At 34.4% G+C, this 12,781-nt stretch overlaps 1 protein-coding gene across 1 annotated transcript; it reads left to right on the top strand.

Annotated features, from left to right (window-relative positions):
* Window positions 1–5,617: 5,617 nt before the first annotated feature.
* On the top strand, window positions 5,618–11,816 carry LOC120206223 (spermatogenesis-associated protein 20-like). Its single transcript, XM_039205939.1, is given in 17 exon segments — window positions 5,618–5,954; window positions 6,161–6,233; window positions 6,322–6,343; window positions 6,445–6,523; window positions 6,653–6,685; window positions 7,122–7,270; window positions 7,512–7,668; window positions 7,937–8,149; window positions 8,152–8,185; window positions 8,452–8,693; window positions 9,496–9,759; window positions 9,839–9,949; window positions 10,607–10,831; window positions 10,925–11,128; window positions 11,222–11,398; window positions 11,488–11,594; window positions 11,596–11,816. Coding segments are annotated over 17 exon segments (2,463 nt in total). The 5' UTR covers window positions 5,618–5,681; the 3' UTR covers window positions 11,696–11,816.
* Window positions 11,817–12,781: the final 965 nt, after the last annotated feature.

Below are 12,781 nucleotides of genomic sequence, written 5' to 3'. Positions count from 1 at the left end.
TGGTTTTGATTAGTGCAAGAAAATGGTAAGAGCTCTAAGGCAAGGGGCAAAAAGAAGCTAACTATTGGATAATTCAAAGACGTTTTTCAGTCAGCTAGTATCAAGGTAAACACGATTCTAACTTGACCATACCACATGTAGGTCATTGTATGTGCATATTTGGTATGTTTAGCTCATGAAAGCATGCTAGAGTAAATCCATGGCATAATTCATATTTGATGTTTGTAAGCATAAAAAATGATATCTTTCGACCTCTAAGACCTCAAATAAGATATAAATAAGCTTTGCTAGTCTTAGGGGAGTGTATGTGTTACATTTGGATGCATTTTCGTGCCCAAAACAGGGCACTTCAGGTCGTCAGTATCAGTACTGAAGAACAGTACCGATACTATTCTTCGTAGAAGGCAAAAAATAAGGTAATTTTGTAAAAGTAGTATTGATACTCCCTCAATGAGTATCGATACTCGAGGTCCAATATCGATACTCAAAGGGTAGTATCGATACGGTGGCAAGTTTCACATTACAATAATCATTTTTTGTATTGATACTCATGGGAGTACGGATACCAATGACAGAGTATCGATACTCCCCATAAAATATCGATATCAATGCATTTTTCAAAACATTGAAGCTATTTTTGGTATCGACACTCCCCTGAGTATCGATACCCAAGGGTCAGTATCGATATTGTTGGTATAAATCGATACCATCACTAATTTTTGGGAAATTTTGTTCGTCTGGTTCGGGGGTTCAGGCTTGGATGTTTCGAGTTTATATAAGTTCCAAGTATCTGATACAAGTGAAATTCATCAAGTTAACTAAATTCTCACCGGGAAACCAAGTAAGTTAGGATGACATAAAATTAGCCTTTGTGTGACACCTGGGAAACAGTTAGGACACCTTAGTTACTCTTACATTATGACGATTGTTCTCTGTTTGTGAAATATCTGATATATTGTTTGACTTGGTACGCATCTGATGCATGTAAATTTTGGATCGTATCAGTACGCATCTGATGCACGTAAATTTTAGATCGTAACCCATGCTCGAATAGGTCTAAGATGTGAACCATCGATGCACGTAAATTTCGATCCTCACCCCGACCTCTCGAGTATCTAAGATAGACTAGGGCTATAAGTTTCGATGCACGTAAATTCTGGTTCTTACCCTGAATCTATCTCGTTCTAGATAAGCTAGTGTGTCGTTTGAGATGCACATAAATTCCTCCAATCACACCACTTGACCTATCTCATGTTTGTTATGTACTTTTGCATGTTTATGACTTTGCACACCAGAATGTTCATGTAATGGATGCATGTAGTATTGCATAGTTATTTCGTGACACTGAGCTTATAAGATCAACATATGGAATGTGTTTCTGTGCGCATGTTAATAGGAGATCGTTGAGGTGCCTATCATATCAGTATATTCCAGACCAAACGATTTGCATAATATGTCTTGAGTATATTTAGAGGGCATGTATTCCATATGGACCTTATATTATTCGAATCATAACTCTATTTCTATTTAAATTATATGGTCGTATATATACGTATTGAAGAGACTCTTATATTTTGTAAACTTTGATTTAAATTTCGTTGATATGATGATTAATGATTCAATATTTATAAGTGTTTTTGAAAAGAAATTTCCAGGTTAACCATTTCGATGGTTCCGTGTAGTATCGTAATTCATGGATCATACTTATATGCTGAAAAAACACTAAATACTGAAATCTACCATGAACATACTTATATGATTCATAACTCATACAAGCTAACAAACTCGCCTAATGATCTACATGTGGTAGATTTGAGTTACAAGTGTGTTACCTGGACTACTAAGATGTTGGAAATGCTCAAAGCTTAATCAAGAGTCAACTTTTCCTTTCCTTTGCTTTTTGATCTTTCTCCAACCTCTTTCACTAACAAAGATTAAGGAATGAGTTACCAACTGATTTAATAATTCAGCTCAGTTGGTAGAGCACAAGGTTCTTAAACTTGGGGTCGTGGGATCGAGTCCCACGGAGGGCATTTCATAATTCGGAGGTCTCTTACAGAAGCTGCTTTCAACCTGGTGTTGGGGGCAGCCTACTATCTTACCTCCCCCTTACCCACCTTACCCTATTACATATGGGAATAAGGGTCAGCTAATCTTTTTTTACCAACTGATTTAAGAAGTTAAAAGGGAGTTAATAAGACTTTCTAAGGCTGAAATCCATAAAAAAAACGGACAAAATAAATAAGTTTTTTAAACCCTCACTAAACCCACTTATGTCAACCATGGTCAAAACTTGATGTTGAGGGATTAAAAGGAACCTTGGGAAGAGAGGGTTAAGGTTCTTACTTGGAGGTTGCTGAGCAAGGTTTGAAATGCTAAATTTACACTTTTTTATTGAGATGCTAAGGGAGGCAAGGAGTTTGAAAGGGGGGAAGAAAAAGACAAAAAGTATGAAGAAAATGAGATATGAGGAGTTGTCAGACGTGATAACATCAATTCATAGTGGGGATTCAACTTTGAAACTAAAATTGGTCTAATTTTTTCCTTGGTACTCCCAATTTTAGTCACAACTTAAAAATACATTTTTTTTATCATCTATTGGACACAAACTAAGCTCAAACCAACATCCATTTTTACCAATCTTCCCTACAAGGTTAGAGAATTTATCCAAAACACTTTCGGTTTGGATCAAAACTATTAACCGGAGATTCGGGACGTTACATATTTAGGAATCCCATATACTTGTGCATTATCTTAATGCAACGATGTTGTTCATCGAGGATCAATATATGATTTTATCTTACGAGTGGATGAACTTCTAAAACTTTAAGAAGGATTGAATTTATAAAATTCTAGAGGACATAAATAGATTATCAATAGAAAATATATAAAAAATAATATATATGATAATTTAAATTTTTTTTAGGGATTAGTCGTTCTATGCTGATCATCCTATGGGGTAGTGACTCCAACTTGGAATAGAAACCATCTCATTTCCAGGGGAAACAGAACTGGACCATGAGCCCCTTGAATATATGATGGGTGTGCGCCTCTATATTGTTCAGTTATGGGGACTGAAGGATAATGAAATTGATGTTCCAGCTGGTTCAGGATGATTTTACAAGTAATATCAAATTTGCAGTGCCCCTTTTTCAAATACATGAAAATCTCTAAAAAATAATACTTTTAAGATCCGAAATAATTATTATTTTATCAAAGTTATTAATTTATCAGAAAAACAATACATGTCGGACAGTTTAATATGCAGAGATAAAGTCAGAAATTAAATTTAGAGAACAAAATATAATTAAACATTAAAAATAAATGGGGGACAATAATGAATATTTTACAATTATATCACTTATAACATCTCTTTTATCTTTACAAGTAGTTTGATAGGGGTGATTATGTATTTAATCATTCATCTACTTTTATAGTTATGATTTGTTCATCCAATTATTTCTTCTAAAATCATAGTTAATGCTAGGGGTGTAAACGAGCCGAGTCGAGCTCGAGTATTGCTGAGCTCGATTTGACTCGAAAACTCTGAAATTGAGCTCGACTCGACTCGAAAACTCGCGAGCTTAAAATTTTCAAGCTCGACTCGAATTCGAAATCATGAACTGAAGCTCGTGAGCAGCTCGAAAAGGCTCGAAATGAAGAAAAAAATTCTTAAACTTAACTCGATTAAAGCCTCAAACTCGAATCTGAACCTTAAATGCATGAAAATCTTAATGTATTATCTTTAAAAAAATTAATACATAAATATTAATATTTTTAATAATTTTTTAAAAAAATATATAATCTTATATATTATATTTTCGAGCTGCTCACGAGCTTTTCGAGTCGAGTATCAAGTAGCTCGTTTCGGCTCGTTAAGAATTCGAGTCGAGCTCGAGCTCGAGTCGATTCCATTCGATCTGAGTATTTATCGAGCCTTGATCGAGTCGATCTCGAGTAGCTCACGATCTGTCTCGTCTCATTTACAGCCCTAGCTAATGCTATGTTTTTTTTCATTTTGATTTCCCGCTAAATACTGTTTAAAAATAAATAGAATTGTTGACATTAAGATTTTTTTTTATTTTTTCAATGATGACGTGATATTACTTGATGACACGTCAATATTATTCTTAATTTTTTTAACAACATATGACTAGGAGTAGTTGTCGAGCTAGTTGATCATGAGTTGTCAGTGATCAACTTGTGCTCGTTAAAAAGTTTTGTTGCTCGACTCGTTGCTCGTTAAGCTAGTTAAAATTTTGCTTAACTTATGCTCGTTAAGAAAACTTGTTGCTCGACTCATTGCTCGTTAAGTTCGATGCTCATTGCTCGCCTCATTGTTCGTTAAGCTCACCGAAATTTTTACCTTATTTTCTTAACTAAGGTAAATTCTACTAATATAATATATAACTTAATATAAACATAAATTAAAAAATTTAACCAAAAAAAAGAGTGTATGAAATATCTTTAAAGTCTAAACTCCAAAGTAACAATCCACAAATACATTAAAATAATAAATAAGGTTCGATTTTTGAGTATATGAAATAATTTTTTAAGATAACTATTAAAGAATTATATATAAAAAAAATTTACAAGCTGCTCGCGAACTTATCGAATCGAGTTGGATTTTGCTCGACTCAACTCGTTAAGGTCTCGAGTCGAGCTTGAGTTCGAATCGAGTCAACCTGAATCAAGTTTTTATCAAATTTCGATCGACTCAAATTTAAACTACTCACGACTGTTCAACTCATTATGCACTCTAACAGATGACCAAAATATAATATCATATATATATATATTTTAAAATAAATAGGTAACTACATAATTTACCCAATAATAAAATAAATAAATATTAAAAAATCGAATTTCAATGAAGTTTAGCAAACAAGTTTTATCCATGGGGAAGACAGATGTCGAAGGCTTAATCATATATATATATATGTTTGAAAATCTCCCCAGACACGTAGTTGTTTGTTTTCAATCTCTTCCCTTGGGATGACAAACGGGTAGGGTGGATATAGATATTTCTTCTCTTATTTTTGTATTTATTTAATATTTTTATATTATTATTTATCAACTATTAATATTAGATAAAAATTTTAAATTTATATCCGTTTACGTAGATATATTCCCAAATTTATCTCTATACTCACTATCTAATTGATATTCACCACCCATCTTATACATGTTTATATCTACCATTACTCTTCAATTTGAGATAAACAAAATGACGGTCTTCAATTTTAAAAATATATATATATTAATATTTGGTTAAATTACAAATTATGTCTAATAAAATCTTAAAATTTATAAAATAATCTATAAAATTATATCTAAATTTATATGGTAGATAGTTAGTAGGTAGGCAGACGTAAAACAAATATAAGACGAGTGGATACAAAATGAAGAAGATCTTAAACTTATTACTTACTCATCACCCATGACGAATATGACTTTTTATGTCCAGACTCACTCGTTACCTACTAAACTTATATTAACCCGCACCCTAATTAAATTAATACGGTACAAAATCTACAAAAAATTATATCTATCTATCCTCCCTACCTACTCCTACCATGTGTCAACTCCTCCATAATCTTCAAACCTTTCTAGCTTCTCCTACGATATATCTTACCCATTTTTATACTGTTTCTTCTTTTCTTCCTTTTCTCTTTAATTCTATGATTAAGACTCTGCTTCTCCGTTCTTCTTTTTGCTTTTCTCGCCGTCATAACTTCTCTTTCTTCTTAACAAGATTCCCATATCCCATCACTCGCTTTCCTTCACTTTCTTTTCCTTTCTCGAGCGTTTCCCCTCCGCCCACTCTCTCCTGCAACTGCAAGGTTTTCTCCATGGCTGAACGGATCTCCACTTCAAGCTCACACTCCCATAAGTATACTAATCGTCTCGCATCGGAGCACAGTCCTTATCTTCTTCAGCATGCTCATAATCCGGTTATTCTATCATTTTTTCTATTTTGGGATATATGAGAGGATGATGGGTGTTTTTTTTTTAATAATTCAGCTCAGTGGAACCTAATTAATGTTTGATTTTTATGGAAATTGAACAAAAAAATAGACCATTTCAATAAGTTAAGACTTTTTCGTAGATTACCCTTTTATGTTATTTATATATGGGTTGCAAATTTTGATTTTTAAAGGTTGATTGGTATCCTTGGGGAGAAGAAGCTTTTGCAGAAGCGAGAAAGAGAGACGTGCCAATTTTCTTATCAAGTATAATATATTCTTACTTATTTTCATTTGGATAATTTACAACTTGTTACTAATTTTAGTCATTTTTATGGTGGTCTTCTCTTTGAAGTTGGATATAGTACCTGCCACTGGTAAAAGTCTTTACTCATTAGTGCAAATCAACATCTGGACTACCTAACTATTGAATCTAAATAGTGAAATGAGGGCTGAATGATTCGTTTCATTTTCGAAGGTGTCATGTGATGGAGGTGGAGTCTTTTGAAAATGAAGAGGGGGCAAAGTTGTTGAATGATTGGTTTGTCGGTATTAAGGTGAGTAGATTTAGTTTATTTATTGTACATCTTTTGAATATATAATGCTCGACTCTGGCTTGGTAAGTTATTAACTGACCTAAGGGTCCTTAAAGAGTTCGATCTCATATACTCTTCTAACATTTACAGGTGGATCGAGAAGAAAGACCAGATGTTGATAAGGTAAATGAGTTAGCATGAATCGTTTTAGCTCTTTTGTGCAGTTTCTCTGTTTGATTGTGATTATAGAGCATTATCTAGTAAGACAAGTGGTTACATGGTTCAGACACAATGAAAATCATTGTAAAAATGATTAGATTCAGTGTACCAGCGAGGCACTTGTATGCTTAAGCTTATAGTAGTTTAAAAATGTCAAATATGGCAATCTATTATTGATATCAAGTCACTAGATAATTTAATAATTTGAATGTTAAGCTTTGAACTATCTAGTTTGTTTCCAATGGAACAGAAATTTTACTTAAGCTTTGAACTATCTAGTTTGTTTTCAATGGAACGGGAATTTTACTTTTTGTTTAGGAAAAAGGAAGCATCATTCTTCTAAAATCATCATCCACTGATTCAAATATACTGTCCTCACAGAATAATTTTGTTTTTCTAGGTGTACATGACTTATGTGCAGGCTTTGTATGGTGGTGGAGGGTGGCCACTATCGGTCTTCCTTTCACCTGATTTAAAACCCTTAATGGGTGGAACCTACTTTCCTCCCGAGGATAAGTATGGAAGGCCTGGATTTAAGACCATTCTTAGGTTAGCATATTTCTTCCCGAAACCTTTGTTTTTGTTTTCCTTTACCTTCTTAATTTTTGTCTATTACTATTTTGTTGGATTGTAAGCACTGATGGGTGACTCTCTGGATGTAGTGTTAACTTTTGAGTTCAAAACATCTCCTCTCGATCTCATATTGCTTCAATAATTCATATGCACGTTAGATTTGCACTTTGCTCGATTTATTTGTCCCCACCGTCACCCTTTCCTTCTGCCATTTCAGAAAGGTGAAGGATGCTTGGGATAGTAAAAAGGATGTGCTCGTTAAGAGTGGAGCCTTTGCTATTGAACAGCTATCAGAAGCATTGTCAGCTAGTGCTGATTCAAACCAATTGCCTGATGGGCTTCCACAAAACGCATTACACTTATGTGCAGAGCAGGTATGTATCTATCTTTTCAGAACTTTATATGACCTATTCATGAACAATCATATCTCGATAGAAGTAATATGGCCTGGGTATAATTTAAATATCGAATTCTGTTGAAGTGCTTCCATGGTCGTTTCTTCTTTCATCTTTTCTGTGTGTTTCCGGCAATGTTGTATACAGAAAAGGAAAACATTCATCCCCTCATGATCAATATTAGTATGTTCCAAATAGATAAATGTTTCACTTTCCCAGAGTTATTTACTTTTTCTTTTCTTTTCAGCTGTCCAAAAGATACGATTCAAGGTTTGGTGGGTTCGGATCTGCTCCCAAGTTTCCTAGACCAGTTGAGATCCAATTGATGATCTATTGGTCCAAAATATTAGAGGAAAGCGGAAAACCTGGTGAAGCCAAAGAGAATCTTAAAATGGTTTTCTTTAGTTTGCAATGCATGGCAAGAGGAGGTATGCATGACCACATTGGAGGTGGCTTTCAGTCTTTCACAGATATAGTGTGGATGAATGCTGGCACGGTCAGTTTCTTTCTTATTTTATTGTTTTTTTCTTCCCCCCTTTTTTTTCTTTTAGTGTGTTCTAGTAGTTGAAAAGACTGTCGCGTACAGTACTATATTTCTAATGATTTCCAGATGTTAACACGAATGATTCAAAGTATAATTAATTTTAACCATATGTGGATTTTGGTCTTCCTTTTCTGGCAACTTAAATTTTGTTAAAAAAAATGTTTTCATTCTGTAAGTTGTCATGATGAACAGCATTATAACTTTAACTTTTCTTGCAGTTCCTCATTTTGAGAAAATGTTGTACGACCAAGGGCAACTTGCCAATGTTTACTTGGATGCTTTTTCCATCTCTGGAGATGTATTATATTCATTTATGTCTAGTGATATTCTTGATTATTTGAGGAGAGATATGATTGGTTCAGAAGGTGGAATCTTTTCAGCAGAGGATGCTGATAGTGCTGAATTTGAAGGTGCAACCAGAAAAAAGGAGGGAGCCTTCTATATATGGACAAGTGAAGAGGTTGTTTTCCATAAAGTTTGACCAAGCATTTGCATATTTCATTACATTAGGATTCTTGTGCTAATAATGGGAGAAGGATACATTATTAAGCATGGTTGCATTATGATGAGAATTTTCATTATGTTAGGATCTTGTGCCTCAGTATTGGGAAAAAGAAGATTTTATTGTCTCAATGACTAGAATTGTTCTTTACATGGCTTAATGCATTTGCCTATGTTTCTGAACTACATTGTTGAGTGAAGGATGATCATTATTGTTGCTACAAATGTCAAATGAGCGTATTCATAGTGTTCCTTTTTTGAGCTGTGTATGCAAGTTGTTCATGCAGTTGATTATTCATGATGCTTAATATTGGGTAATGGGTACTTATCTGCAGGGACGAAGCCAGGAATTTAGCATAGGAGGGGCTGAGATAAAATTATAAAGTTTCAGAGGGGCCAAAGCTAAAAAAAGTATTTTAAAAGGGCTAAAATTAAATAATTAATCTTTAGGAGGGGTCAAAAGTACAAATTTTCCATTTAGCTAAAGGATCAAAATTTTTATATTAAAAGTTTAACATTAAGGTTGAACCAAAAAAAGGAAATTTTCCATTAATCAAGGGAGGGTCAAGTCCCCTACCTGCCCCCCTTAGCTTTTTCTCTGCTTGTCCCTATTATGAGATAAAGATAATGATAATTGTAATTGTCTGTCTGTTAAGCCTCGCCTCTGCTGATCCCTATTATGAGATAGTGATCATTGTAATTGCTAGTTCCCTTTCTTATGATAAGTTTCTGAAAAATATGCTTAAATCTTCTTGTTTTAGATCGACGGCATTCTTGGAGAGCATGCCAGCCTTTTTAAGGAACACTACTATGTAAAGCCCTTGGGAAACTGTGATCTTTCTAGCATGAGTGACCCGCACAATGAATTCAAGGGGAGTAATGTGCTTATTGAAAGAAATGATTCTTCAGAACTTGCATCAAAACTTGGCATGCCAATCCAGGAGTATCTGGCTATTCTAGGTGAATTCAAAAAGAAGCTTTTTGATGTAAGGGCAAAAAGACCTAGGCCACATTTGGATGACAAGGTAAATATCTGATGAACTAATAGTAGGTGACTTATTTTTTTCTTACTGATGATAAACACTTACATCAAGTGCTTACTAGGTGATTGTATCTTGGAATGGACTTGCAATTTCATCTTTTGCAAGAGCATCTAAAATCCTCAAGGCTGAACCTCAGGGCACAAATTTCAACTTCCCTGTTGTTGGCTGTGATGTAAGACTTCAACCTTCTTCTCTCAAGGAAATGGGTTGATTTATCATGGTTTGTTTAATTGAAAAGGATGGCTTTATCTATATGCTCATGGCTTGATTATGCTTGTTTATTCCACCAGTTTATAGTTCTCAAAACCTGGCCAAGAATGAAGAGTCCAATCACATGATGTATATATTAGATTTTAAACAATGTTTAGAGAATCTAGGTTGCCATTTATTTAGGTGAGTATAATTAGTGTGGCTGGCTTTGTTTGCAGTACGACTGATGTAAGATCTTTAACTATCCTTAAATTTTGAATTCTATTTGTATTAATTATATTTCAGCCAGTTCTCTAGGTCAATATGACGTTAAACAGTTTTTTAACTATCCTTAAATTTTGAATTCTATTTGTATTACCGCCTACTGATTAGTGAGTTCATCTGTTTCTAGAAGCTGCTTTTATGACTCGTGCCAAGCCAAAAAGTAATGTCGAGTTCTCTTGAGTGGTAGCTTTGAGTCTTGAAGATCCTAATAATCTAACTATATTCTTAAGTTATTTCTGAACTCCTTGAGTGACGATCATGTTGATGGCGGCAGCAGTATTGTCCTGCTATTTATACGCTTTTGTTCTTGCTGGGTTGCTTATTTGATTTATTTTTTTTCTGTTTACTGTCCCAGCCCAAGGAGTACATGGAAGTTGCAGAAAAGGCGGCACATTTTATTAGAAGACATCTGTACAATGAACAAACGCGCAGGCTTCAGCATAGCTTTAGGAATGGCCCATCGAAAGCACCTGGGTTTTTAGACGATTACGCGTTCTTGATTTCAGGGTTGCTGGATCTTTATGAGTTTGGTGGTAGCACAAACTGGCTAGTTTGGGCAACTGAACTCCAGGATATGCAGGCAAGAGCTATCTATGATCTTTTTTCTATTAAGATCCGTTTCCCATCTTTCCGTTGTAATTCTTCTAGCTTACTTCCCAAATTTGTGGTCCAGGATGAGTTATTTCTCGATAGAGAAGGTGGAGCCTATTTTAACACTCCAGGAGAAGACCCTTCAGTGCTTCTACGTGTAAAGGAAGATCATGACGGGGCAGAACCATCGGGAAATTCGGTCTCTGCAATCAGTCTTGTGAGATTGGCCTCCATGGTTTCTGGCAGTAAATCTGATCACTACAGGCAGAATGCGGAGCATCTTCTGGTTTGTCCTCTCTTCATAGGAGATTGATTTCCTTGAACCAAACTCGCTTTCCTCGAATTGTGTCTAGGATTTTAAACAGTGTATGTTTTGCAGGCTGTTTTCGAGTCTAGATTGAAGGAAACGGCAATGGCAGTGCCACTTATGTGCTGTGCGGCCGCTATGCTGACCGTTCCTTCCAGGAAGCAAGTTGTCTTGGTTGGCCATAAGTTTTCTGAAGAGTTCGGAAACATGCTTGCAGCTGCTCACGCCTTATATGACCTGAATAAAACAGTAAGAAGACGAGACAAAAATAACATCTTAATCTCTATCTTGTTGTCGATAACATCTAAACTCGACACGGTTGTCATTCGATGTAACATGTAATTCATATAGATCCAACAAACACAGCAGAGATGGGATTTTGGGAAGCGAATAACAACAAAGTTGCCCTCATGGCTAGAAATAATTTTGCAGCCGACAAGGTGGTTGCTCGTATGCCAAAACTTCATTTGCAGTCCCCCGGTAAGCAGCCCTAAATCCCTACAAGATCTGCTCTCTAAAAACTCTTCAGCGCGGTTGGATGTATGAGTTAGTCAAGATTCGGAATCTGCTCCACTTTTGTTATACCTTTAGTTAGTAGTGTATGAAAAACAATATATCATGTAGTACAGTCCCTTATACAATGAACCAATAAAATGCTTTCATAGAATACTTGTTTCGTATTAATTATATTTCATTCTATGTATGAGAAGAAAATATGATGGATAATGATATTTATTACCATTTAAAATGTTCTTTTTTTCAACTAAATGAATGTTGATCTGTGACATCAACTTAATCAAATATGCTTCAATTTGCTACACATGCATATTCGACCAAATCCTTGCTCATGGTCGATGCATCCACATGTTGCATATATATTATGCGTGACACACTGCCAAAGTACCCCACGTACTGCATAAGGTCATACTCCGGGTGTTGAAGCTGGAAGCTACTACTTTTAATTTGCAAAATTGGCGTAGTCAAGGTATATGGTCGGGTGATCAAGCCTTGAAGCTGCAATTTAGTTTATTTTATACCGTGTTGCCTCTGTTCCAAGTTCACATTTCATGCATGATGTCAGATTATTGCATATGTGGCCATGTTCAATTATGAGCACGTTCCATCAGTTCATAATATGGTGAGTGGCAGAATGTTTCTTGAGACGAGGTAATTGCTAGGAAAGTCAAAACAAAGTTAGGGTAACCAGCGTGAGTCAAATTTTATTCGAAAAAATCAATATTTTCAATTATATTTATAATTTTATAAATTTGATTTGACTTGAAAAAAAATTTGAAATCCAAGTCTAATTATAAAATAAATCCCTATTGGTAACTTGAATAATTTTTAGAACTTTTAATAATTAATTAATTAATTTTTAAATTTAAGTTGAGTTTCATAGTTTTGTAGTATGGTATATGTATATCACATGAGATATATATATATATATATATATATATATATATATATATATATATATATATATATATTATAAAATTATTTAAATTGAATCAAATAGTACGATAATATTATAAATATTTATTATTAAATTTAAACAAAAAGTCAAATGACATGATTCGATTTAAATTTTATAAACTTGACTCGATTTGAAAACTTTTCAATAAGTCTCGTTAA

The sequence above is a fragment of the Hibiscus syriacus genome, unplaced genomic scaffold, assembly GCF_006381635.1.
Source record: "Hibiscus syriacus cultivar Baekdansim isolate YM2019G1 unplaced genomic scaffold, ASM638163v2 tig00013386_pilon, whole genome shotgun sequence".
Taxonomy (NCBI): Eukaryota; Viridiplantae; Streptophyta; class Magnoliopsida; order Malvales; family Malvaceae; genus Hibiscus; species Hibiscus syriacus.
The sequence above is the reverse complement of the archived record's forward strand: the minus strand, read 5'-3'. Positions and strand labels throughout refer to the sequence as shown.